We start from the raw sequence: 25935 nt of genomic DNA on the forward strand, positions 1-25935 counted from the left end.
TTTTTATGTTTAATGTTGGAGGATTCAGGTGCATGTGCTGTAATATAGTCACAAAAAGCTCTGTATACATACATTGGGTATTACTTGGCTTCCCTCGTGTTATCAGTTTTAAGTGTCTGTCAGGTTCATCTATCTTCCTCTTAACAGTGTTTTTGTGTTGTTCAGGCAGGTAATATTCAGCACCGGGGATGTCCACATTGTTAAATCTCCCCCGCGTACTTTATAAGTGTTTGATTTTCAGTTGTGCTGGGTAATTGATGATGGATGAAGCAATCATAAAGAGTCCCCAGCTGGTAAATTACGGCTTATTCTCTGTGGGTAAACTAGGCCATCTGGGATGAGCTATAACTATGAAAGCATACTGGTCCAACGCCGGGCTAGACAGCAAGGAGATCTCAGCAGTGATTTATTCATGACACAAGTGGGTGAGGACTCAGCCTTCCTCTCTCCTCCCTCAGCTCCCCCTTTCCCCAGCTGCCTCCAAGACATCATCACATCATCCTCACATCCTTTCTGCTGTATCCCACCGTACTGCCCACACGCCCCCTCCCTCCCTCCATTTTCTACCTACTCATATTAATCACATCAGATCACCCGCAGTAATTCATTTTCCCTCCCCTGGCATGTTCTGAACATGTATGAATAGACTATTTTCACTGCACGATTACGTAATGTTGTTGTATTTCAAACGGAAATTTAAATGATCTTGAAAAAAACAAAATCCAAGGCAACTCTTCTCTGGTGCAAAAGTTAAAAGGCCTTTATTAAATGGCTAGTTCATGATGAACATTAAAATCACCAACATGTTTCGGCCATGCTCACTGGCCTTCATCAGAGCATATAGCTGCAGGGTTCACAGGTGGCCTAAATGAGGCCCTACTCAGACATGGGTGGAGCCAATCAGCACTCCATTTGCCAGACTGCAGGCATATAAGCAAAACTCCCTTTACACAATGCACTCATAACTAGAAGTCTCCATCATAGGGCCAGTAGGCAAACATTGAGAATATAACAGATATAATTAGAAAAAATCACAATAAACCATCAATAGGTCAAATTCTATAAGGAGAACAAAAAAATATATATACATAAACTGCATTCAGAAGCAGAAATAACATATGCAAATTAATAGAATATATACATAAAACACAAAAAAGAGACAACCAAGAATAAGAAAAAAAAAAAAAAAAAAAAAAAGACACTAAATATATGCAAACAGATATACGAAGCAGGGCACCTTTACATAGGAAGTATTAATTTACAAAAATGGAGTGAGGTCAAGGTCCTCATTAATTCCTGGATATACAGTAGCTTTCAGTTTGAAAATCCATTCCGCCTCTTTTTGATTGAGACGTTTCTGTCTATCCCCTCTTCTTTCTGCCTCAGGGATATGGTCAATGCCCATAGCCAACACAGAGGAGGGGTCATTGCCATGATGTTCTTTGAAATGTTTAGCCATAGGGTAGTCCAGGTTACCTATCCTGATTACATACTTATGTTCTGCAAGGCTATCTTGTAACCTGCGTTTAGTACGGCCAATGTAAAAGATTCGGCATACCTGACATTCAAGTTTGTAAATCACAAAGGTGGTTTTACAATTGATGAAATGATGAATACAATATGTTTTATTTCTAACTTCAAAGGTTTTAGATTTAACAATATTATTACAATGAGGACAATGGCCACATCTGTAACAGCCCTTAAGTTCGGATTTTAGCCAGTTATTGGGACGTGCAGCTGGTAAATGACTATGAGACACTCTGTCTTTCAAAGTAGGTGCCCTCTTAAAGGTCACAACAGGGGGTTCAGGGAAAATGTCCTTGAGAGTGTTATCACATTCAATTATGTTCCAATTCTTCTTAATGATATTTTTAATTTTGAAGGCTTCTGTGCTATATTTAGTTGTAAAAAACACACCTTTAGGTGCCTCCCTCACAGGTTTTCTTTGTAGCAAAGAGTCCCTATTAAGGTAAATTTAAATGATTTAACTCAAAACTGAATTTGTAAGATATACTATTATATTCAACCCAATAGACCAAATCATTGTGATGTTTCTCAAAAACAATCACTTCCATTTTAAAAAATGGCAAATGATTTGAATCACAGAGATATGTAAAATCAGCAAACTTGTATATATCCGTTGTCATTTTCAGATGTAATTGTAACGTTTCAAGATATATAGTTAAACATGATGCTCTGACCTATCTGACGTTACAGTACTGTGTTTATTTGATGTACTGTGTTGCTTTGCTAGCGTATTTGATCAACTTATTCCTGAGGCTTGGAAGCTAAGAAGGGTACTGCAGTGGATGGGGGCCAAAGTAATGGAATATGTTCACCGCCTTACCTTACACACTACCCAATCAAGGCAGCGGCAGACCAGCAACTACTGTGTTCTGGGAGGTAAAATCACCGTTTTTGTCAATGGAATTTGGTCGCTTCACGTCAGAATCATAATTAGCATTGTCACGTTACGTTCTTAATGTAAAGTTACGCAGGTTAGGTTTAGGAAAGTTGAGTTACAAAAGTTAGGTAAAGCTACTTACTGAACGTAAAGTAACAACATGACGACGTGCCTTAAAATAACTTCACTTGGTGAACACCGGTTTCATGACAAAATGTGATATGTTTGTTTTATGTATGTGACACAAGGGTTTTCTACCCATAAATGACTGTAAACAAAGATTATGATTTGGTCTATAACCTTAAAAGCACATACACATCGCTATGTTAAGTATGAAGCTACCACTAGCACCCAGCTAACCTAGCTTAGCACAAAGACTGGAAACAGGGGGATCAAGCTACCCTGGCTCTGTCCACAGGAAGTAAAACTAGCTTACAATTGGCACAATAAAGTTCACAAGTTAATACTCTGTATCTTATTTGTTTTATCTGTACAAAACTGAAATGTAAAAACATGTGTAAAGAAGTTTTACAAGGGCTTATGTAAGGGCTGACTATTTCTTAGCCAGGCCAGGACCAATAACTTCTTGCAGTCTACGCTATTAGCAGGCAGACTTTGCTGCCTTTGAGTAGGCTAGCTGTTTCCCCACATTTCCAGTATTTACATTAAGGTGAGCTAGGCTAAGCTAATTGGCTGCTGGTGGAGCATCATATTTAGGCAACGTATCCTCATACAACAGCTCCTATGATATGTTACGAAAATGCACATAATATACAACAGTTCATATGATAGCTAACAAATTAGCACCGGTTAGGTAAAGTTTAGAAAAAGAATAATGGTTGGGCATCGTCACGTTATGCGCTTAACTCAAAGTTATGCAGGTTAGGTTTAGAAAAAAGAGACATGGTAAAGTTATGTACTTTACTAATGTAAAGTAACGACATGAGTGATGTACCTTAAAATAACTTGGCCTGGTTTCACACATGACATGAACACCAGTTTCATGGACGAAAGTGATTATATACAAGAGTCAGTTGGAGTCGAGTGGTTATGTATGAAGCTACATACGAACAGTGCATGAGAACAGTCTGCTTTAGGGTGCAAACATTAAATTAGAATCAATCTTCTCATTAAATTCTCTGCAACAAAACAATGAAACCATAGATAAAGCTTTTCCTTTGACTTACATGCAATAAACTTGTTAAAAGAGGAGGCAATATCCATTTAAATTAAATGACAAGCTCAATAACATATCGGCAGTGCTATTATGATGTTTGGTGTGGCTGCTGACAGAATGAATGTATCACCTCTTGTAAGATGTCCAGGTTGTTCTATTAACAAACAAATGCACACATACACACATGTCCAGAGGGTATCTCATTAGCAGACTCGCACCCTCACAGCTGGACGTTGTCACATTGTGTGTGTACTGTCACTGACCACAGGGCAGGAGAAACCCTGTGACTGTGAAGAAGCCAACCGACACACCAGCCTCTGCAGATACACACTGACTCGTTCCAAAACACGCGAGCAAAATAGAAACACACAACCTATACATACTGTGAAAATCACCATGCTATCCCTGCACAACTCCCACATGTCTCATCCAAGCCTCGGGCAATGCTGCTTTCACACCTCAGCTTACTGAAAGATCAGTAAACACAGCTCAGGCACACAGTGAGTGCGCATACAGCAATGGCAACTGTGGCTAGAAAGCACTCTGTATTGGGGCTATAATCAATGATCAATTTAAAATTCCATGATTTCCACTCTTACCCCTTTTGCACCAACATGGAACAAGTTCTGATGCAGTTTGTGCATCTAATTTTTAACAGTTTGGAGCATTTTGATCAAAAATAAATTGGTTCAGACCCCAAAAAAGATGGTTTCCAGCTGGAACCCCAAATAAGAACCTTGACCACATCAGTAGACACATTATATTCTATAGGTTGGTACGTAATGATCTTCTACATCTTCTTATCCTTGATAGTCAGTCCATGCTTGTTTTTTGGATAGAAACAAATATCTGTAACTAATAACAGAACAAAAGCTTGCAGCGTTATCAATGCAATCCACCATCTTGCCCTTTGTTGATGATGCATTCTTCATTACAATAGATCCCCCTCAGACCTGGTTGAAAGAACACTGAACCAACCAGTTCAAGAACCAGAGGTAATTCGGTGGAAAAGTGGTATCTGTTTCCGGTAAACATCCGTACTAAACTGGCTCTTTTCAATGCCAAAAATGCAGCTTTTAAATAGAAATATGCCAGTCACGTAGTTTCAAAGAGAGGAAACAGGTCTTTTTAAAAACGCTGATATCATTGTCAACCTTCACAGACGTAGTTGAGCACTCCCACGTAGCAGCTGTGATTTGAAGCCAACTTCCTGTCAAGGTTCTCCACACAGCTGCTCAGGAATTACTGTTTGCCGGTTAGCAGGAAGCATTTTTCACCCTCAATCAAATCACTATCTAATGCTCATGCTGTTGCCTGATGAAAATAACACCAACACGCCAATGACAACACCTTTATTCTGTGTCCAGGCTTACTGAGACACAAAATAAAGTAGTTACATCTCCAATATCCTTGTGAATCTGAAACAGGATAGGGAAAGCAGGCCCAATGGCATGCAGCCTTTTCACTTAATGGGCCATTACATCACTGCTGTTTGTACAGTGGACTTGGGTCGAACAGTAATAACATCTTGTGATGTGCGTTGCTGAGCGAAGCAGGTGACGGGGCACATACAACCACTGCCGGCTCCTCATTAAAGTCAACGATGTGGGGAATGGATGGTGTGTTGGAGAGAGGATGAGGTAAGAGGTACCCTGAAGGTTTTCAACATGGTAATAAAGGGTGAAATGGTCTGATCATTAATGATTCAAGTTAGCTTGTAGCATTAGACAATGGAAAAAGTCAAAATGTCTCCGGCCAGATAAATAGCAAGCAGAACGGGAAAGCTTTTACTTGCTCCCAGAGGAGCACAGCATATCATCAAATAAAAACCACATTGGTCTGTCTGCAACAGGAATTGAGTTATCAATATCAATATCGAGCAAATCCCATCAGTCTGGCTCCTCTGCTCTGTAGCTGTGAGAGGGAAAGGCGAGAGGAAGGCAGACAGTGCTACAGAAGAGATTTTTGTTCTTACACCGAAACTTGACAAATGTCACAGTTTCACTACAGCAGCAAAGAGATGACTACTTGAGTTATGTAATAATGTGATAGAGGAAACTGTACCGTCGCTGTCACTGAAGCCCCTGGGAATGTGGATCTCATGCATGCCTGTAGGGATTTATTTTAGGTGTACACATGTGAGCATTAACTTGCATACGTTCATCCCGTCCTCCCACTCTTTGCTTTGCTTAACATCTCACAATCCCCCGTGGTTTAACCTGTCGTGAATCTCTACGCCTCGCTTACTTGTAAAGATGCGATTCTCCAAGTCTTCTCCTGTCTCTCATCCATCATCATCCTCAGCCTTTACCTACTCATTCCTTCCAATTCTCTTCCCCAGTGCCACTGTACCATCTGGCTCAGGTGATGTTGCCTTGGGGCTCACATTACGCTGCTGTCATCCCTGAACCGAAATCTAAAAAGGGGAGCATTTAACATGGTCCTCCCAGTCGGCATACCACCCTCCGCCCCCGCACCTCATCGCTGTTGCGGTTTCAAGAGCCCCACTGATAGGGTTGGCCCTTGTAGAAAGGCACAAGACAGCCTGGGAACAACCATAAAACCGTGAATATGGAAGCACACCACTGTGGAGCCCCTGCTGAAGTCTGATGGAAATTGGATTTTGTTATAATGAGGAAACATCACAAAAGTGATACTAAGCATATCAGTAAAACGATCAGTGACATCAGATTTAATTAGTTTCCTTGCAATTTCCGCTTTGTGCGAATCAGTATCTGCTTGTAGCGTGTACAGCATGATTTAATTTATTCATGGTTATATTTTGGTATTCAGAGCACTTGGTTAAGGTTATGAAAAGACCATGGTCTTGGTTTAATATTAAAAAAGTTAGCGGTGCCTTGAAGCTCAAGACACATGATCGATTGACCAAAACCTTGACCTTCCCTTAGCCCTAACCTAAGTGCTCTTATTGTCGAAACGTAACCACACACAGGACTCAGGATGTAAACCACGTCCCTCCTGTGATTTCTCTGCCCACTATCCATCCAGACCACTTCCGCTTGTCTATCATGCAGTACAAGGACGTAGCATTTTGCTCCATGGGAAAAAAAGAGGGGAAAAAACCACTATGTCCATTAAAATGTAAGTGGTATAGAAATGTAATTTCAAGGAGCTCGTGTTGGTCTGGATCTACACAAATCTAGACCCTGAGAGCCTGTTTACACCTGGACAGCTTTTAAGGTCCAGTGTGTAGGATTTAGGGGCATTACTGTATAATCACCTAAAAATGAAAATTGTTCTGTTGTTGTTACCTTGGGATGAGCAGTTTATATCTACATATGAAGCGAGTCTTGTTCCATGGAGTCTCCCATGTTGTTACAGTAGCCGACTCTTGATAGGGTCGTCTGCATTTCTGCATTTTTGCATCGACCACCATAGTTCTCCTACATGCTTGGCATCCGAGAGAAGTTTGATTTCTGCAACCTCACCCCTAGATACTACTAAATCCTAAAAACTGAACCTCTGAGTCTGTCTGTTGACACCTGGCATTAGAATGCATCTCCACATGCGTCTCAAGTGACCACCTGAAATCAGATCTCACTTCCCCTCTCTATATGCAAATAAACTAGGCCTAGCCCACACCATTTCATTCACCATCTTAGGATACTACAGCTGTGAGAGTGTGAGCTCCTCACCGGGGACAGTTGGTGAGAGTCCACCCACACAAACACAGTGACAGGGCTAACTGTTAGCATCACGTGGCTGACGTTACTAAACGGAGGCGAGCCATTTCGGTGTGTTTGTTGGGACCATTTAAGAGCTACTGCACCATTAGCTTGCTAGCCAGGCAGGTAATGAACTAACATTGCAGACTGACTTTGTGGGAGAAGAGCAGCTCTGGGGATGGTCCTTTGTCACTGCATCTAACCTGTGTAATGGCAGCAACAGAAAGTTTGCTAATCTTGCAGGGAGTCTCATAAGCAAAAACATCAGCTGTGGACACATTAGCATACACACAATGCTATAAGAATGTGGCCATATGTGGCCAAGACCACCTCTGAATAATGTCCAGAGCGATCAGATCTCAAGACATAATGAGGATGCAGTGGGTGCAATCACACTTGTCCACTTGTGATCTGATCACCCAATACATGTTAATACCAGGTGTAAAAAGGGCCCAACACTAGACCATTAAAAGCATCAATGAATTACACTGACTAAAAAATGTTGCTTAGCAGAGAAAAGTCTCCAGGATGTCCCCCTCACCTGGGTTTCCGGCAGCAGTTTAGCATGAATAGTGCTAAATTGGCAATCTGCTCTGCATTTCAAAACACAGCCTCAGTTCTGTGGCTACCTGTCAGACAATCTGAATTTCAGAGGAAGCCAGATCCTGCTGTTAAGTGCATCTTCAAGCTGAGAGCCAGCAGAAGGGTCTAAACACATGGCCTTTTTAGGAGAGACTGCCACAATCTCCCTTGCTTGGGATTACACAGCTCATCTTTCATTTAGCTATTTTATTCAAGTGCAAGCTTTCATTCTTCATCCCGTGGAGGAAGCAGGGGTGAGCCATCTGGCCTGGCTCCACTGTGGATGTATTCCTGATCTCACAATACACCATCCGACTCACATAAACAACACCTGAGAACCAAAGAGACAGTGACGGATGCGGTCCCCATTTCCTCCTTTTCAGTTCATTAAACTGTGTTTAATGGGTTTGTTTAATTACAAAGACATTGGGATTTCTGTCGCTGGCACCATTCAGATCCTGGTGCGGCCACCGCTCTGAAATCTGAGACTGAAATCTAGACTGTTTTCACCCACCACAGCTTGCTGTACGCATTTATTGTGAATAAACACAATCAGCCTGCACATCAGACATGAACAACAAGAATTTACGTCACGTGACAAGATGTCTTTTGCCTGCTGCTTTACTGTGGGAATTGGTGTGGGAATAGTGTGATCTTTGTCAATTCTCACACAACAGTTTGGACGTTATAGTCCTTGCATCATGACCTCAGTCTTATTAACAACTCATACTTTCATTTCTGTGGTGATAATTTTTTGGGGAAGACAATTAACAGCCCTTGCATCCGTGACTCATTAATTTAGACATGGACTAAAAATAAACCATCGATTTTTAACTGTTTACATGCTGTGTTTCTCCTACAGCCATATAAGCCAGCGTAAAGCTACTGATGTTAAATAATTGAGAAATCAGGTGAGACAACGCTGCGGTCACAACAAGGTCGGCAGACAACACAGCGGGCATAAACCACTGTTATTGCTTTTGGTACAGAACAAAAGCTTTTGTTATCCTGCTCTGTTGCATTTAACAGTTGCCATGGCGACGCTGAGCCAGGAGAGGCTTAAGGAGGATCCCAAACTCGATAAAAGGGGTTTCTAAATCTGACAGTGGAACTCTCTATTTCTCTTTTTTCTCTCTTGTTTTCCATTACCGACTCGCGCTGTGTAGTCTTTTGAAGAAGAGAGGAAAAAGAGGACGAGGGGGATGGAAGGAGCACAACAGAGCGAGATGTAAAGAGCCTTCCGGACGGAGCTGTGGGAAACGGAAGAGGCTGCGGGGTTCAGGCAGCACTGACTGCCAGCAGAGAAAAATACCAGTAGTGTGGATATGAAGGCACACATTATTACATTGTAGACGTCTCAAAGCAACTGCAGTCTGGGTCACCAAGCAGCCCCGGGTTGAAAATGTTGGTCCTTTTTGCATTCAAATTTGATAGTGATTCAGCGATTTCATTCATCTGAAAGGGCTGTTTTTTTGCTGGGTGTATTTTGATTAAAAGCACACCCAAAATATTATTCAGCAACCCAGAAGTTTAATTTCCAGACAGAGGCCTGACCTTTTTTTAATTACAGAAACATTTCACATGTGTTTAATAGACAGAATCATTCTGATTCCAGATAACAGCCCAACGCGAGCTCTCGCTGTTTCTTATAGGGAGAGAAACTCATTTTAAATTGCGCTGAGCTCTCACTGGTATCGATTCATTCTCACCAACAGAACATAAAAAAACTCACCAAGGCATTTCTTCAAATTGCTTGCTTTTGTTGATGGAGGGGGCGAGTGTGGAGAGAGGTTTGTGGAGGGATGGATGGATAGAGATAAGAGTGGCGAGCCCTTGTTAGGCCTTTTTGTTGATTAGGTCTGGTTCAACAGCCTTGTTAGTTGGCCGTGACCTCTTTATTTATAACTGTGGTCTCTGTGTGACTGCGTGTTTCTGTTTGTTTGTACTGTATTACTCGTATTCATGCTAAAGCCTGCTCTAGCGTATAAATGCATGTCTTTGTCTGACAACAGCAGCTGCCTCAGGTCTGTATCTAGAAGGCTGAGTTGTGATTAAACAAGAAAGCAATTAGCAAATCGGGCAAATAACTGGTCAACCAGCGAGGGAATCAGTAAACCAGTAAGCCACACATATATGCAGGACTCATGACTGCAAAAACACGAAGCAGCAGTGAGTAATTACATTTCTCTGCAGCTGGAAGGCACGTTCATGTGTTTCGGGAGGCAGAAATACTCTGTAACATAGCTTACACATATCACAAGACTGTTTACTGCGATTGGCTGTGGGTATTCTTTTGCCACAATTCGCCACTAAAAGTTCCCTATCTCTAAATTTAAGTTTGGCTGCACTTTGCCAAAGAATCACACAACTGCAGCTCGCTATCTCGGGCCACATTTTACCACTGATTGATGTGTGTTTGGCATTAGGGCTGGATTGTGCTTGTTAATAGAATGTGTCCTCCTACTATATCAGAAAGCAAACATGGTAATAGCCGTTTAACCCTTTAAATCCTGGAGCAACATCAGTTTTCTTGTGCTGCTTTTAGACACCTTTTGCAAGTATTTAAACCCTTGAGCTTTGAGCCAATTGGTTTCTTAAAAAAGAAAAGGGAAAAAAAGGCAATGAGAAACTTGATTAAAAAATGCAAAAAAAGAAAATGAAAGAATTTTTTTATTTAAAAAAAAAATACGGAAAAAAACTAGGGAAGAAACTATTTTAATAATAATAATAACTATTATTATTATTATTACATTTTATAACTATTTTACAGAATTATTAGAAATTTATAATATCATAAATATAATATATTCTGAACTCAACAGGCCTATATTTGGGACAGGCCTTTAAGTCCTATCACACAAAACTGTTGCTAAGCAAAGATAGAATATACCAGGTGTCTTATTGAGACAGGCATTTATTTGTCAAAATTTGTAGCCACACCAGGCTAATAAAGGGGCTGAGTGATTAACTGGGACTAGGGTTTTAACTGAATGCTTTTTGGAAAGGTTTTAAGTCATCTCCATGATAACCAGAGACACCCTGCGTTTACTTTCAGTCCCAGTCTATGTCTGTCATGTTTAGTGAATCCTACTGTTTATGTGTTTTTAATTTACTGACCAACAAGCTAACATGGGAAATATTTCGGTTCAGTAAATGTCTGCTGTCAGTCAGCCTGAAGGCAGTTTGGCCGGCCGCTGTCTTCTCAGCTCTGCAGGAGCTGGTGCTGACAGACGGCTGCTTCTGTGGACAGAGACGCTGAATGCAGGTTGGAGTCGGTGTGGATTGAAAACTACTATCTCGGTGGTGACTATAGTAACAATACCAATCACAATGTGCAACAAAACATGGTGTTTTCCGCAACATAATAAAATTCTCCAGATGTTGAGCAACACTTTTTTTCTGTCAAAAATACATCATATCTGTCAAGACACTCAAAAATATCGAGCAACCATAAATCATAAATCAGGCTTTAGGAAGAAGCTCAAACCCCACCAACTTTCTCACCTGCACACACCTGACAAAGCACTACAGCCTGGTTTCACTCCCAGTGCACCACAAACCACAGCTTGGTCACTCTGCATCAGATGAAGAAGCCAAATGCACCCTTTAGTGTCTGTATGAGACACACCGGGCTTTCAGCCAACTCCAATGTAAACCCATCAGCATCACTATTAAACGGTCAGAGCAATAGATGTACTTGTAGTAAAAAGAGCAAAAAAGTTTGTTTAGGTGGATGGGTCCAACAAGGACAGGACTTTGACTCGGGAGACCAGAGTGTGTGTCCCATCTGAAACTAAAAGTCTGACTTATTTTGGCACGTCAATCATTAGTCACTCTTTGATAGGATACAACACAAATGGCTGCCCAAGCGTCAAAATATGACAAGTAGGGATGAGATCTCATTGGCTGTATGAAGTGGGCAATGTCATAATGTTGAATTTCAACATCAGAAAAGGGAGGGGGTTCCTGAAGCTGTCTGACCACCTGACAAGCACTCCCGATGAAGCACTGGCCCCAAACACCTCCCCTACAGCAATCAGGAGATCAAGGGACAGCTCCAGAGTGACAGAGAAAGAAACACTCCTCCTTCACACCTCCTTCTCCCCTTCCTTTCCATCCACTCCTCTGTCACTCCCCCAGCTCACACCTCACTCACACTTCTCCGTCTTCAGCCGGTCTTTTCAGCCCTCTCTATTTCACCTCCTTCTCTGCCGTCCATATCCATCCCTCCCTCCCCTAGCTACTCGTCTTTCTTTTTCACCTCATCCCTTTCTCCTTCCCTCCCTCAGTGTAAAGAGAGGAACAGAGACAGTTCATCTGAGAGTGATGGAGCTCTGACAGGCTGATCCCTCTGCCCTGTCCCCGGGGCGTGCAGCTGTGCCTGGGCTCTGCGACGCCTACCTCCCCAAACACACATCCACACAGGAACGGTCGGAATACACCCACCTACACACATGCATGCATACATTTATAGAGGTACCGAGGGAGCACACATGTGCACTTACTAACACCTCCACACTCTGATACAGCACATGTGCATGTGTGTGTGTGCAGCTTTATATAAGGCCTCACATTTCTATGCTGCATCCAGGATATGCTGTAAAAACAAGGAACGTCAAAGAGGTGATGTGATGGGGAATCACAGGGTACAGGATTTTTTTGGCCTCATACCAACATCAATATTCAAGTCCAATCGATTTTTTCTGCTGTTTTATGTGTGTGTGCTTCTGCAAAAGGTTGCAGAACAAGCTTGGCATCATACCTAAAACAAGTTATATATAATTCGAAACTCTGACATTTGAAAAGCTTTTTTTCCACGTGTCATTTTAACATTTAACTACGTGTCATTATTGTGATATCATTATGCTTTTAATAAAGTTCAACGCATTAGTGACACACACATTCTGGCCAGTATTAAACACATTAGTCCATAATTTAGCATCTAATGTTTCTTTTCATTCGTGACTAATCGAGTAATTGTTTATGAGCTGTCAAAATATGATTAAACATGTCCATTACAGTTTTCCAGAGTCCAAGGCGATGCCTTTAAAGGTCTTGTTTTGTCCTACGAACATCCAAAACCCAAAGCTTTTCAGTTTATAATGATATAAAACAGAGAAAAAGAGTAAATGCTCACTCTGATAAAGCTAAAACTAGGCAATCATAAACGATATTTCACAATAATTTCACCACTGATCAACTAATCCATTAATTGTTTCACCTCTATTCAGCACTATACTGTATTTCCTGCACTTCCCCCTAAAGCACACACATTTTCTCCACATACTCTCTCCCAAACAGCCCATGAAGCATTACCTACCCCTCTTAAGGATTTGATCTGTGCCAAGTCCATTAGCCTAATCTGAAAAACAAAAGCAGCACCTCGTTTGCTCTCTCTCTCTCTCTCTCTCTCTCTCTCTCTCTCTCTCTCTCTCTCTCCACACACACATGCACACACACTTCACATCTTCCATCAGCACATTCACCAGTGGCCTGCTGTTATCTGGGGGATGTGATGTGCCATTTCTCTTTGAAGGCACTGTCACAGAACGGCTTATTTCACCAGTCCTCCAGACGCGGGGCTCTCTGTCTCTGGCAGGGTTTTTCCATCCAAGACAAAGAGCAGAGCTGCCCGAGCCGGGCTGCCTGGCTGTCTCATTAGGAACAAGACAACAGAGGCCGCACAAAAGAGTCGTGTACACAATCCAGCGAAAAGTGGAAGGATGAGTGGAATGAGCTAAAGTCATCCTTTTATTTTTTTCTTTGTTCATTTTCACCGCAAAACGGAGCTCTGGCCTAAAAAAGCTTGTGTCACTGACAGCAAATACATAGCAACAAGTAAATGAACTCTCTGTGTCGCTTTTAGCTTTTTTGGAAGTGTGAAATATACTGCGAGGAGTGGCAGCAGAAAAATACTGACTGTGGGGAATTATGATCAGCAGCAGTGGCTTGTTTGTGACAGAATTTCAGTGTTTCGGTGATACCACATTTCTCAGCTGTCTCCATCAGTATGTTTGACGAAAAAAAAACCCCCAGCTCTGCTTGGGTTTTTCCTGACAGACACACCGTCGCTCCTTACACAATCCTTACACAATCATCTGAAGTGTAAACATACAGCACATCTTTGCAGCCGAGCGGCGGCTTATTTTTGGAAGACATAAACCTGGAAAAACTACGGCGTTTCTAAAGCATTGGCGTGCAGGCATCTCTTATATAACGATATGTTGACTTTGCTGAGGAGATTTATTTGGGAGACGCCGTTGATGTGGGCAAACTGTTCAGTTATCCTTCGCACTTCTCTCTCTGTCAATCATGTAAGTTTTAATTTTTAATTTAAATCACAATGTCTGCTTTGTGGGCTTGTCTATAAACATATGGAACAGTTATATAAGTCTATATAAGATCAGGATATATGATGTGTATTTGTACTGCAGTGATAATATAAGCATTTCCTCTCTTCCTTCAGTCAAGCAGTTGAGCTTAGTAATAGTTATTAGGATTCTGGAAGTGAGATACTTCCATATAAGTCCCCTGAGGTCCTTCTTTATCTTGCAGGCATATTTTTGTCACTCATTCCTATCTTCTTTTGTGCAAGAAAACTGTTCTGTGTCCAATTTAACCACGCTAAAACCCAACAGAGCACAGCGCACCAGATGTCCAGAGACAAGAGTGTACTTCATGCATGCACAAACCCACACACACGCGTACAACTACTCGATAAAAGGGTTTCTCTTGACCCAACAGCAGCTACTGTGTGGTGGGAATATATGCAACCAAATTCCTGTTAATACTGCGAGTGTGTGTGTGTGTGTGTCTGTGTGTTATGTAAACCTCATTATCTCTATCACTACATCAAATTCTTATCATTAAGCCTCTCTGAGATCATAGAGCATTTGGAGAAACATCAAAGTGCTACACACACTCAGTGTCAAACACTCACAAATGCACACATGCCCAACTTCCACACACACTCACTGACGAGCACAAACACACACAAACAAGCAAACACAATATGGTGTTTGGTGTTGATTTATGACCCTCGTCATAATCGCGATAAGTCTGGGACCTTCAGTCAAAACATGTTTGATTGTATCCTTGAGCTTCCCCCCATCACAGCAGCTGCCTCATGAAAAATATATTTCTGTTCTGGCCACCAAGTTCACCAGTCCACCCCCTCTTCACTTCACTCCCTCCCTCTCTCTCTCACCCTCGACATCTTTCGCTCAGAGCACAGACTAGTTGCCATGGCTACAATCATTAACACATCTGGCATAGTTATCTGGCACACGCATGCGCACAGAGCCGAGCGCGGACACACATGGACGCACGTTCACACATGTGTGCACACACAACAAACAACATACATATGTAAAAAGCATTAATATGCATCGTTGTGCTGCGACGTTTTCAGCTTCATGGCTGCAGTCTGGAGCTTGTGTGGGAGAGATAACGGGCCGAGGCTTGTTGGGGAAAATACATCAACGGAGAACTTTTGGTCTCAGTGATAATCCTATTGGTGAATTTAACCCAACCTCCTTTATCTTAATCCGTTGGGAAATGGAGTTGATGTTGAGTGGAATTGAGTTTTCATAATATTTGGGTGTTTCCAAACTGATATTTAATGTTCTGCCTCAAAATATTGTTCAAACTTCATTGTCACGAGTCAGTGTAGTGAAGGATATCCATATTGGATTTCTGAGGCTGATAACGATATCGATACTTTAGAGTGTTTAAATCTGAGATCTGATCCGACTGTTTTCTAACAAGTAAATATTATAAATTCAAATAGAAATCTCTGCACCCTTTACACCCTGAACCATTTCACTATTTCACTAACACATATATAGTTTTTAAAAATATATTTATATCTTTTGATCGCAGTTAGATGTTTATATTTGACCTGTGTTCAGCTTTGTTGTCCAAGTTATTGGCTGTATTTCTATTTATGTGTAAGTGCATTGAGACAAGGCAGTGGTTAACTTTGTTGCCTCACAGCAAGAGGGAGTCCAAACCTTCTGTGCAGAGTTAGCATGTTCTCCCTGTGTCAGTGTGGGTTTTCTTCAGGTGCTCCGGGTTCCTCCCACAGTCCAAAGACATGCAGGTTAATTGGTGACTCTAAATTGTCCGTAGGTGTGAATGTGAATGTCTCTATGTGTCAGCCCTGTGATAGTCTGGTGACCTGTCCAGAGTGTACCCCGCCTCTCTCCCAACAACAGCTGGGATAGGCTTTAGCATACCGGCGACCCTGTACTAGGATATGTGGTTATGGAAAAACAGATGAATACATTCCAACAAAACAAACAAACAAAAACGAAAGAGTCAAATACCTTGTGTGCGCACACATATTTGACCAAAATATGTACTGTGTGGGACATTTTACAGTGTAAAAACTTAACTTGTGAGTGCTCTCTGGTGATCAAACTATGTAATCAAGACACAGTGTCTATGTTTTATATATATATATATATATATATATATATATATATATATATATACATATATACATATATATATATATATATATATATATATATATTTCTATCATGCAATTTACTGTTAGATTATCAGATGACATTTATGATATGCTAAAACTGCCGAAAAAATTGGCTCCCTTTAAAGATCCAGTGTGTAGGATTATGTGGCATTTAGCGGTGAGGTTGCAGAACTGAAACTTCACCCATGTGCTAAGCGTGTAGGAGAACTACAGTGACCGACGCAAAAGCGCAAATGGCCAGAGTTTGATTTGTCTGTTCTGGGCTACTGTAGAAACAACATGGTGGACTCCATGGACGAGCACCTGCTCCGTATGTAAATATAAACAGCTGATTCTAAGGTAACAAAAACACAATGATATTTATTTTCAGGTGATTATAAACTAATGAAAACATAGTTATGAATATTATATTCTATTTCTGCCAATATATCCTCCTAAGTCCTTCACACTGGACCTTTAATGTCCCTCAGTTATGACCAAAATGTGTACTTACAGTTTGAAAATCGACTTGTGAGTGCTCTCTAGTGAACAAACTATGTAATGGAGACACAGTTTGTGTATTATATACATTCAAACTTAAATATAATATTTCTACACTGCAATTTTTTGCTACCTATGAGCTGTTACGCTAAAATTGTTGCTTCTATCGACTCGACAAATTTGATGGTCTGGCTCCTTTTCACATATTTTGGTTCCATAAGATCAAAGAAACCATCATGAAATACATCCTCTGAATATATACGCTTCCATATACACATTTTTTTATTTGCACTTTGTTTCTTTCTAACAATTTGTATTTATGCCGTTGAAATGTTATATCACAATGGTCTTGAGGTGAACAAGGTTCAGTTTGCTCACATTTATTAATTTTCAGCAGCCCCTCCACCACTAACTGTGTCACAATCTTTTAAAGTCAATATTTCATTACTGAAGTCAACGGTTTGAACATCTTGTCTCTTGCTGTCATTGAGGAGCCAGGCTGACGGCTCCACCACTGAGGGTGACACATATCACAGCAGCTATAAATTATTTAACGGGAAACAGAATAAATTTAATTCTCAATAACAGATTCACTCAGGCTTGTAAAACGTATAACGGCTATCTGCTGGAACTGTGCTTCTCCGCTTCTCTTTGGTCTTCCCCCGTCCAGCAAATCCCTGATCTCAAGGGCCACTTCCATGTAGCTTCAACCCCAATCCAAGCTTAAATGGTCTGGAAAATACTACTTGTGTGTATTTTGTGTCACTGTTAGTGTATGATCAGTGGCTTTCAGCACATAAACACATTTATCATAGGCTCGCCACACTGTCACAACAGAACGGGAGGCGCAGGAGCAGGCCATAGGCATGCTTTAGTTATGCTTATACCACAATGTTGAAGGTGTTTAAGTGTAAACCACAAACTGAAAATCACATATAAGTATATACATGTGAGCACAGGCACACAAACACATTCCACTTCATAAGTCAAAACATGTTTCTGTGGCTCCGAGCACCTTCAATTAAAAACCACAATAACAACTCCTGAGGAAAACAACAAGACAGCTATGCATGCGTTACATTAATGCATGTTTCTCTCACACTCACACACAGCTGTGGAGGAGTTTGACAGTACACCAGATGCCTGTGCGGTGCGTGCATTCAGCTGCCCCCACCCTAACCCCCGAGGACATCCCCTTGCCTCCCATTACACACACTCACTCTCTACTTTACATACCACCGCTCCCCCAGCCAATCACCCAGAGCAAAACAACCAGACCGACCAGTTGCGGTGTCGGGATTGTAATAATAACCAGTGACTGACAGACGGCTTTTCAATGGGCTTTGGTAGCATTCCAGGTGAGGCCGAACAAATATTTCTTCCTCATGTCAAAGCCACATGCGAGCTTGTGGAAAAAATGTAAAAACACTTGACAGTTATATTCACAGAAAAACAACCAGGTGTACAGGCTGTACTTTAAACACATTTTCTCTTACATAATTAAAACCCACTCATTTTTACACTTTGAAATGTGCTGATGAATCATGACTTGATCAGAATGAATGAGCAAACAAAAAAAATCTAATAAAAACACGCCTTCAGCCACTTTCTAATGGGTTCATCAACCTCACCCATTAATCTCACCTCACCCAACAACCTCCTACCTCCCATACAAACACATAAAACACCTTTTTTGCTGAGCCAAAGCAACAACTGATCAAAAAGCGAGTGTGCCGAGACAAAGAAAGCTCTTCCAATCTCTCATACCTTTTTGCCTTTCTTCTTGCGATGGGCTGCTTTCCCGCCGCCTGCTTTCTCCTTAGCTTCCTCACTCATGTTCAGAGATCTCCCCCTGTTCCTTCTCCTCTCCTCACTTTTTTTTCTTTTTTAATCCAGCATGTAGGAGCTTGTGGAGCGGAGCGGCGAGCAGCTGCTGTCTTCACTGGTGAAACGTTGCCACAGAAATGTCCATTTAGAAGCAGTGAAGGAAGGATTGTTCCATGCAGAGTGGGAGTGCGCGTGAAGAGAGGAGAGACTGGGAGGACTGTGCTGATGCTCTCACCCTCCTCCTCCTCCTCCTCCTCCTTCCTCCTCTCCTCTTCCTCTCCACGCTCACAGACACACACCACTCGCACACACTTGCAAGCACGCTCGCCGAGGTCCACTCCCACTTGCTGCCGTTCACCGTGCGCTATTGGCGACTCTCTCCGGCGCACTCAGAGGCAGGGTGTGGAGGCAGGAGGAGAGTGGAGAGAGATAGAGGCGGAGGAGGAAGATGAGGAGGAGGATGTGTGTGATGAAGGAGGGAAGGAAGGAAGAAAGAATAGAGAGAGGTAGACTGAAGGAGTGTATTCCTGGCTGGATGTGGTGCTGCCTACCTGAAGCTGAAGACTGGAGACACTCTCCCAAAAAAGACAAAGAAGAAGAAAAAATGAAAAGAAGAAGATGCAAACAAAGAAAAGACAGAGTGAGAAAAGACAGACAGAAAAGAGTATGAAATGGTGTTACTGTTAGTGAAAGGGAAGAAGGGGGTGTGATCCTCTCAGTCTCTTGACTCTGCCGGCTGGATGATTCCTGCTCCCTGCTCAGACGTTGTGATATGAAATGAGACTCTCCAGCAGAGAGAGAGGGAGGATCATTAACACGATGCATCAGGTCCTTCCAGAAAAGGAAGTCTCCCCACTAGCCTCTGCCAGCAGGATCAGCTTACTGGAAACTGGAACAGAACTGCGCCCGGCACTGGCTGGCTGACTGGGTTGACTGAAGTGTGTGTGTAAAAGTGTGTGTGTGACAGGCAGGCCTAGGGTAAAGAATAAAAGGAGACAGGAGGTTTATAATACCCAAACAATCACCAACCATTAAAATGTTCGTGTGGTGACTCAACGGACAGAGAGAGACTTCAAAAAGACAGAAAGGCCACGCCTTCCCGCCTCTAACAAGCTACAGCTCTCCACCAATGAAACACCTAGCTAATGAGGCAGGAGGAGAGCAAGTGGATCAGGGAGAAAGAGGAGAAAATGGGAACAAAAAGCCCTGGTTGACACAGAGGGAGAGATCAGAAGGATGGGTGAGGAGGAGTCAGAAGGGAGAGAAAATGACAGTGAGAAGGAGTGAGGTAGAGAGGGCGAGAACACAATGTGATATCAGTGAAACAGACAAACCAGGGAGGCATGGAGAGGATGAAAGAAACAACAGAAACAAATGAGGAGCAGAGACAGAGGCAGAGAGAGGCAGGGTTTGTTGTGATTTCCCTCTAAACAACAGGTTCTTTATTCTGGGGGGTATATTGCTGTTAACCATCGCTCCCTCCCTCCTGCTCCTGACGAGCTGTATGCCATCACCACCATGCTGCTTGATGTCAATTAGGCCCTGGCCTCAGATCAGAGAGATGAAGGCCAGTATCTTTAGAAAAATCTATTTTTTCCAATGGGAAGGCATAAGTGGACACAAACAGATGCAAAGATGCATCAGCTTTAAAATGCTCCAACTTAAAGGGGAAATCTGGTATTTGTCAGCCTATGTTCCCATGTTTTTCAACCAGCTGTGTGTCATCGCAATGTGTGCAGATGAGCGTTGTTTGACTTCCCCTGGAGATCCCTGCCCGTCCGATGGCGGAGGTCCAAGTGCTGGCTGCGGCAAGGGGCAAAGCCAAACACCGATCATCTGCACACACTGCGATGCCACACAGCTGGTTCAATATCAGTGAAGTTTCCCTTTATATTCATTGTCTTGTGTGGCGATCAGCAGTGATGTGGTGGTTCACTTTTACACTGTGATCTGTAGCCTATAGTTTGGCTTTAGCTTCTAACTATCTTTGTCTTTTTAACCTGTTGTTGCTGCTGAGTCAGTTTGACATCCTGGATATATCCTTCAAACACAGACTGTAGACCCCTCTGTCTGCTTCTCTCTGGAATCACTGTTTCATTTCTCCAAAAATATGATAATATTTCTTCAGGGAGTGCAGTTAGTTACAGTGTGGGCTCCATGCTTAAATCACAAAGGGGCGGGCTTAGTGAAAGGTCAATTGGTCCAGTATTGAAAGAGTGTTGCAGCCGGCAGTGCGGAATAGGCTACACTCACTGCATTTACATGCAAAATAATATTCTATATGAAAATATTTTGAATTCACTACAGCTCACGTAAACAGCATGTGCGTTTTATACGGATATACTCAAATATCATAATGCCAACCTTTTCAAGAAAGCAGTTAAAGAAATTAAAGATATGAGGCTGTGTTCGCACATTTTGATGCAAAAATAGGAAGTTAACTGGTGACTCTAAATTATCCGTAGGTGTGAATGTGAGCGTGAATGGTTGTCTGTCTCTATGTGTCAGCCCTGTGATAGTCTGGTGACCTGTCCAGGGTGTACCCTGCCTCTCACCCAATGACAGCTGGGATAGGCTCCAGCCCCCTCGCAACCCCTTAGCAGGATAAGTGGTTACGGAAAATGAATTCATGAAAACAATAATAAGCAAAATGTCATAAAAGGCTACAGCCATTTCACTTTTCCATATTTTGACATGATAAATGACATGTTAGGGCACGTTAATGCCAGGATGCTTGGCTGCAAGTAAACGGGAATATTAGTGGAATATTGATTTTCATTAGCCATGGAAACAACTAGGTACAAATGTTGTCTTTTTCAGAATAACGGCAAAAAGCTGAATATTTTGTGCATGTAAGCAGCATCAATGTAACTAACTTACTCTGAAAGTGCTTGTTTTTGCCACTGACAGGCTCAGATTGTAATTCTAAGTGTCTGAAAACGAAATGAAATATTTTCCGTACCTTTCGCTTTTTCCATTCTGTTTAATGTCCAAGTTTCGCGAAAGAGAAATTGCATTCTGACATCACGTGAGAGGTGACTTGTTGCACAAAAAAAATGGTGAAAACAAAAATGAGAGTTGGAGAGATGAGTGCCACAAACCGTTTGTTATATTAGAGTATAGAGAGTATATCTTATTCTTTACTAAAAGATTTTCAATGACGTGGCTGAATATTTAGCTGATTTTGATACTGTGAAAATGTCTGTAGTATTTCAGAAAAAGGCTTAAGCGAGACTTAGACATAAAACATAATGGAATATTTGAAAGGTATGAAACATTTTTTAATTTCTCTGCAGGGTCCTCTCTGTAATGATATTATGTTATGAGTCACTTTGACACAAAAACATGGGAAAATAGCATCCTGGTTGAAAAATAGTGGACTTCCCCTTTAAGTAAAAAAAACAAATGAACAAACAGTGGCCTTATCCCAAGGCTGTAATGTTGCAACTGTTCAAACACTGAAAAATACACACACATTCCTGTATGTAAGTGCTGAGCTGTATCAAACACATACACACAGTCACACACACACAGAGGGTTGATAACTATTGATGGTTAGCTACAGCAAGCATCTGTATCACATCCACCTGCTGGTTATGGCCAACAAATACTGACTGCCAAAACACTCCAGCAGCCACATTCACACCAATAACACATGACAAATTTTTGCTTCATCTGCAGTTGAAGTACACTTCAAATCCTGCAGCTATTGTGAATGACTTGAACAATGACAACTAGAGCATGACTGACAAATCAGCCAAGCTGTTGTATCAATCAATAGTAGCAAGTTGCAGATATCTTGTTATCAGCATAAATGTAAGCAAGACATTTCAATACAGAAATGCCAATAATATATCTAATTTAGAAGCAGGGTCTCTGTTACATAGTTCGTCCAGCAGAGAGCACTGACGAGTTTATTTTTGTTCCTTCAATGACAAAATTTAACGGATATCCAGTTAATCTCTTAAAACTGTAAAAGTAGAAGACAGTGTGCAGAAGTTCTTTGTTCTACTATAGTCAGCTCACAGTCTTCTCCGACGCACCTGTTGACCTACAGATGTTCAAGAGTTTTGCTTTTTGATTCTTAAGGGATTCTCACCGAAAAATATTTTTCACAGTACACACTTGGCTTTAACATGTGGTTTGATGACCTGACCATAATTGGACAGCCAAGACACACTGCAGGTCACACTTGTGTCTATCATGCGTCATTGCCTGACCACTTGTGTTCAGATTCCATTACTGCCTACGCCACGTCCACTAGAAGGTCAAAGGGCCCTGAGCACAGTTGACAGATGACATTGCCATCAGCAGAATCCAGCAAGTCTCCTTCCAGACAGCAAAAGGATGGACGTTCATGCAACACTTGCCAATTTGTAGTTAAATCAGCAAGTTATAGACCATTGGTGCACTGTCACTGAAACAACCACCACGTCTTGCATTAGTTACATGTTGCTCATCAGGGATGCATAAGTGTTTATACAAAAGATATGTAGACAAATGCATACCAGATCACTATGGCAAGTGGTTTGAATGATCAGATCACAATGCGCCCTGGTAGTCGTTTACACTTGTAATTAGCACTGTGCACTTGTGATCCGATTGCCCAAACCACATTTTAAAACCAGTTCCAGCATGGTTTGGGTCTATCCCAGTTGGACGTACCCAGGAAATCTCTAATGAGAGGCGTCCAGGAGGTATCCTGATCAGATGCCCCAACCATCTCAGCTGGCTCCTTTCAACGTGAAGGAGCAGCAGCTCTACTCTGATCTCCTTCTGGATGTCCAAGCTCCTCACCCTATCTCCAAGGCTGAGCTCGACCACCCTACAGAGGATGATTCAGATTCTTAAACTCTCAAATACTGATCTCCTCAATCACATACCAGTTGGACGATGATGACATTATACAGCATTAAGTCAGAAGTGTACATCGAGCAGATTTGGTACGCAATAAAAATTAAGGGCACTTTGCAAAGGAAATGAACATATTGCTCACCAATAATCTTAGTGATGAACTGGGTACTTTTACTGGTGAACACCTACACAGCCCATTAACACCAGTGACAGAGCAGTTTCAAAATCAAATCAAATGAAGGACACGCTCTACTAAAGATTACAGCATGTTACCACACCCCCTTTGTAATGCAACTGGTAAAGGATTTACTGGCTGAAATATGAATTAATCCATCCTCTGCTTAAACAGGCGAGATCCACTGAGATGTTTCTCCTTCAACAAAACGCTGGCCGAGAGACACAACCAGAAACAATGACTGTGATAATGTACTTCTATGTGATGACTGGGTAAATGTTTGTTGGCTTGTCTGGTAGCAAACAGGCAAAATCTCATTAGAGGAGGAAGATGGAGGGAGTGTGATGAATTTACTTTAATTTAGTTTGCTTTCCCATCATCCCATTTGTGTACAGAAACACTGTTCTGCCTCAGTTACAGTCTTTCTGGCACATGTGGAAATCTAATGCCTGAATCAAACATGTTGTTGTGGTTATATTTACACTAATTGTACATTTAAATTATGTTTACCATATAGGGTAAACAGACCACTATACTAAAAGTGAGGAAAATGAGGAAGACAGGAGGGTGGAGAGGTGCCCCGGACCTGTCGATGCTGGAAATTTTACATGTCGCCATTAAAATATTGAACAAATTTCTTAAAGTGCAACATATATGCACATTAAATCAAAATATTGCACCAAAGTTATGAAAGCTATCAATCTACCGACTTTAATATAGGTTTCCTAACTCCAACGCTGTACTCTACCTCAGTGAAAGCTAATAACAGATTACCAGCTATAGCACCAGCTAACATATGATGTCCTCCAGTCGAGACCATCATCCTCCTCTTTGTCATCTTCTCCTCGCTCCACCTTCCCCCATCTACAACCCAGAGTCCTCAGAGTGAGAGGAGAGAAGGATTACACACTGCTTCACACATTAATCTTCAGCTTCACTACATTTTGTGTGACAGAAGGAGAGCACGTACAGTATAGCTGATGGGGATGTGTGCACATGTTTGATTCTGTGGGTGCTTACGGTGAATGCATGCCGTGCACATTTGTGTGTGTGTGTGTGTGTTTCAGGGTGTGGTTCATCTGACTTGGTGCCAACAGCGGTTAGTATTGATCGTGCCAGGAGGAAGCTCCATCAGCCAGCAGCTTAAGCCTCACACCTCACACCGGGAAACACCACAAAGTCATGCAGAATTTACAACCATCAACATCTGCTTTTCTCTGTTTACGGCAACATTTTACTGCCTCCATCAAATAAATCTGCTCCATCTCTCATTATAAAGAGGTTCTTTTAATATAATCTCATGTTAAAATTAAGTGTTATTGTGCTATAATAACAAATGTTAGTCTCTATAACATGATAGATGCTATAAAAAAATATGTGTTATCACAAGACCTTGTTACGAGACCTTGCTTCTCACAAACTGTTCTGATTCATACAAAACACAGATGATGGCACAATATCTAAAGCTGTATGTGTAACAATATATAGTGTGTATGTTCAGCAGACTGTAGCACATCAGCTACTTCAGTGTTTACTTTTTCAACCCAGTGCTTTATTTCTTGCAAAATGTCAGCTATTACATCACCACGTTGTTTATTCTTAAGAGTCTGCATGCTGCATTACCCACTAAATACTACCACTTCTTTCAGCTTTATTTATCTTTCGACACACTTGGCTTGGCTTACTTGGTGGCTGTAGCTGTTGACCTGACTTAGAAACATGTGCACACGCTGTTCCTGCTGTACATTTTAAGAGGGGGAGTTATATTTGGTGGGGATGCTGGATTTCCATATCAAAAGGAGTATTTCTCTCCTTGCACTAATCCGCTAAAGTAGCAGGGCGTAGCGTCCCCAAATCAGCCGTTGCATCCCGGATAACGCAGCATCAGGGAAGAAAGTTGGAGATGCAGATGGGAATCTGACTGACAGATGAAGAGGAAGAAAAAGACGAAGATGTACAGTCAAATGTGGCGTCATTTTCCTCCTTCTGCACTATTTCTGCTCTTGTTTGGATAACAAGCAAACACTCTACTGAAGTGTTTTTATATTTAGCCCACACTGTTATTGCGTTTTCTCTGCTAAAACACACTAAATGAAAAATGTCTAGCCAGTTAAACAAGCCCCATATCACAGAGATACAGATACTGAGCAGTTTACTGTGTAATGTGTGTAGTCTTGCCTGCAGGCTGAGTTGGGGAGGTAGGTTATCACTGTAAGGAGACACTCAGTAGGTTATCTCTAAGGCCATCCGTCACTG

At 41.8% G+C, this 25935-nt stretch overlaps 1 protein-coding gene across 3 annotated transcripts in view; it reads right to left on the minus strand.

Moving 5' to 3' along the window:
- Nucleotides 1–19428, minus strand: part of LOC117247896 (ankyrin-3-like) — a 172376-nt gene extending 152948 nt beyond the window's left edge. For all 3 annotated transcript variants that reach the window (XM_078160769.1, XM_078160763.1, XM_078160761.1), the window contains exon 1: nt 18591–19428. In XM_078160769.1, the coding sequence (XP_078016895.1) occupies nt 18591–18659 (69 nt within the window). In that variant the 5' untranslated portion in view covers nt 18660–19428. The remainder of the gene's footprint in view (nt 1–18590) is intronic.
- Between the last annotated feature and the right edge of the window lie 6507 nt (nt 19429–25935).

The sequence above is a fragment of the Epinephelus lanceolatus genome, chromosome 17 (genome assembly GCF_041903045.1).
Source record: "Epinephelus lanceolatus isolate andai-2023 chromosome 17, ASM4190304v1, whole genome shotgun sequence".
NCBI classification, from domain to species: domain Eukaryota; kingdom Metazoa; phylum Chordata; class Actinopteri; order Perciformes; family Serranidae; genus Epinephelus; species Epinephelus lanceolatus.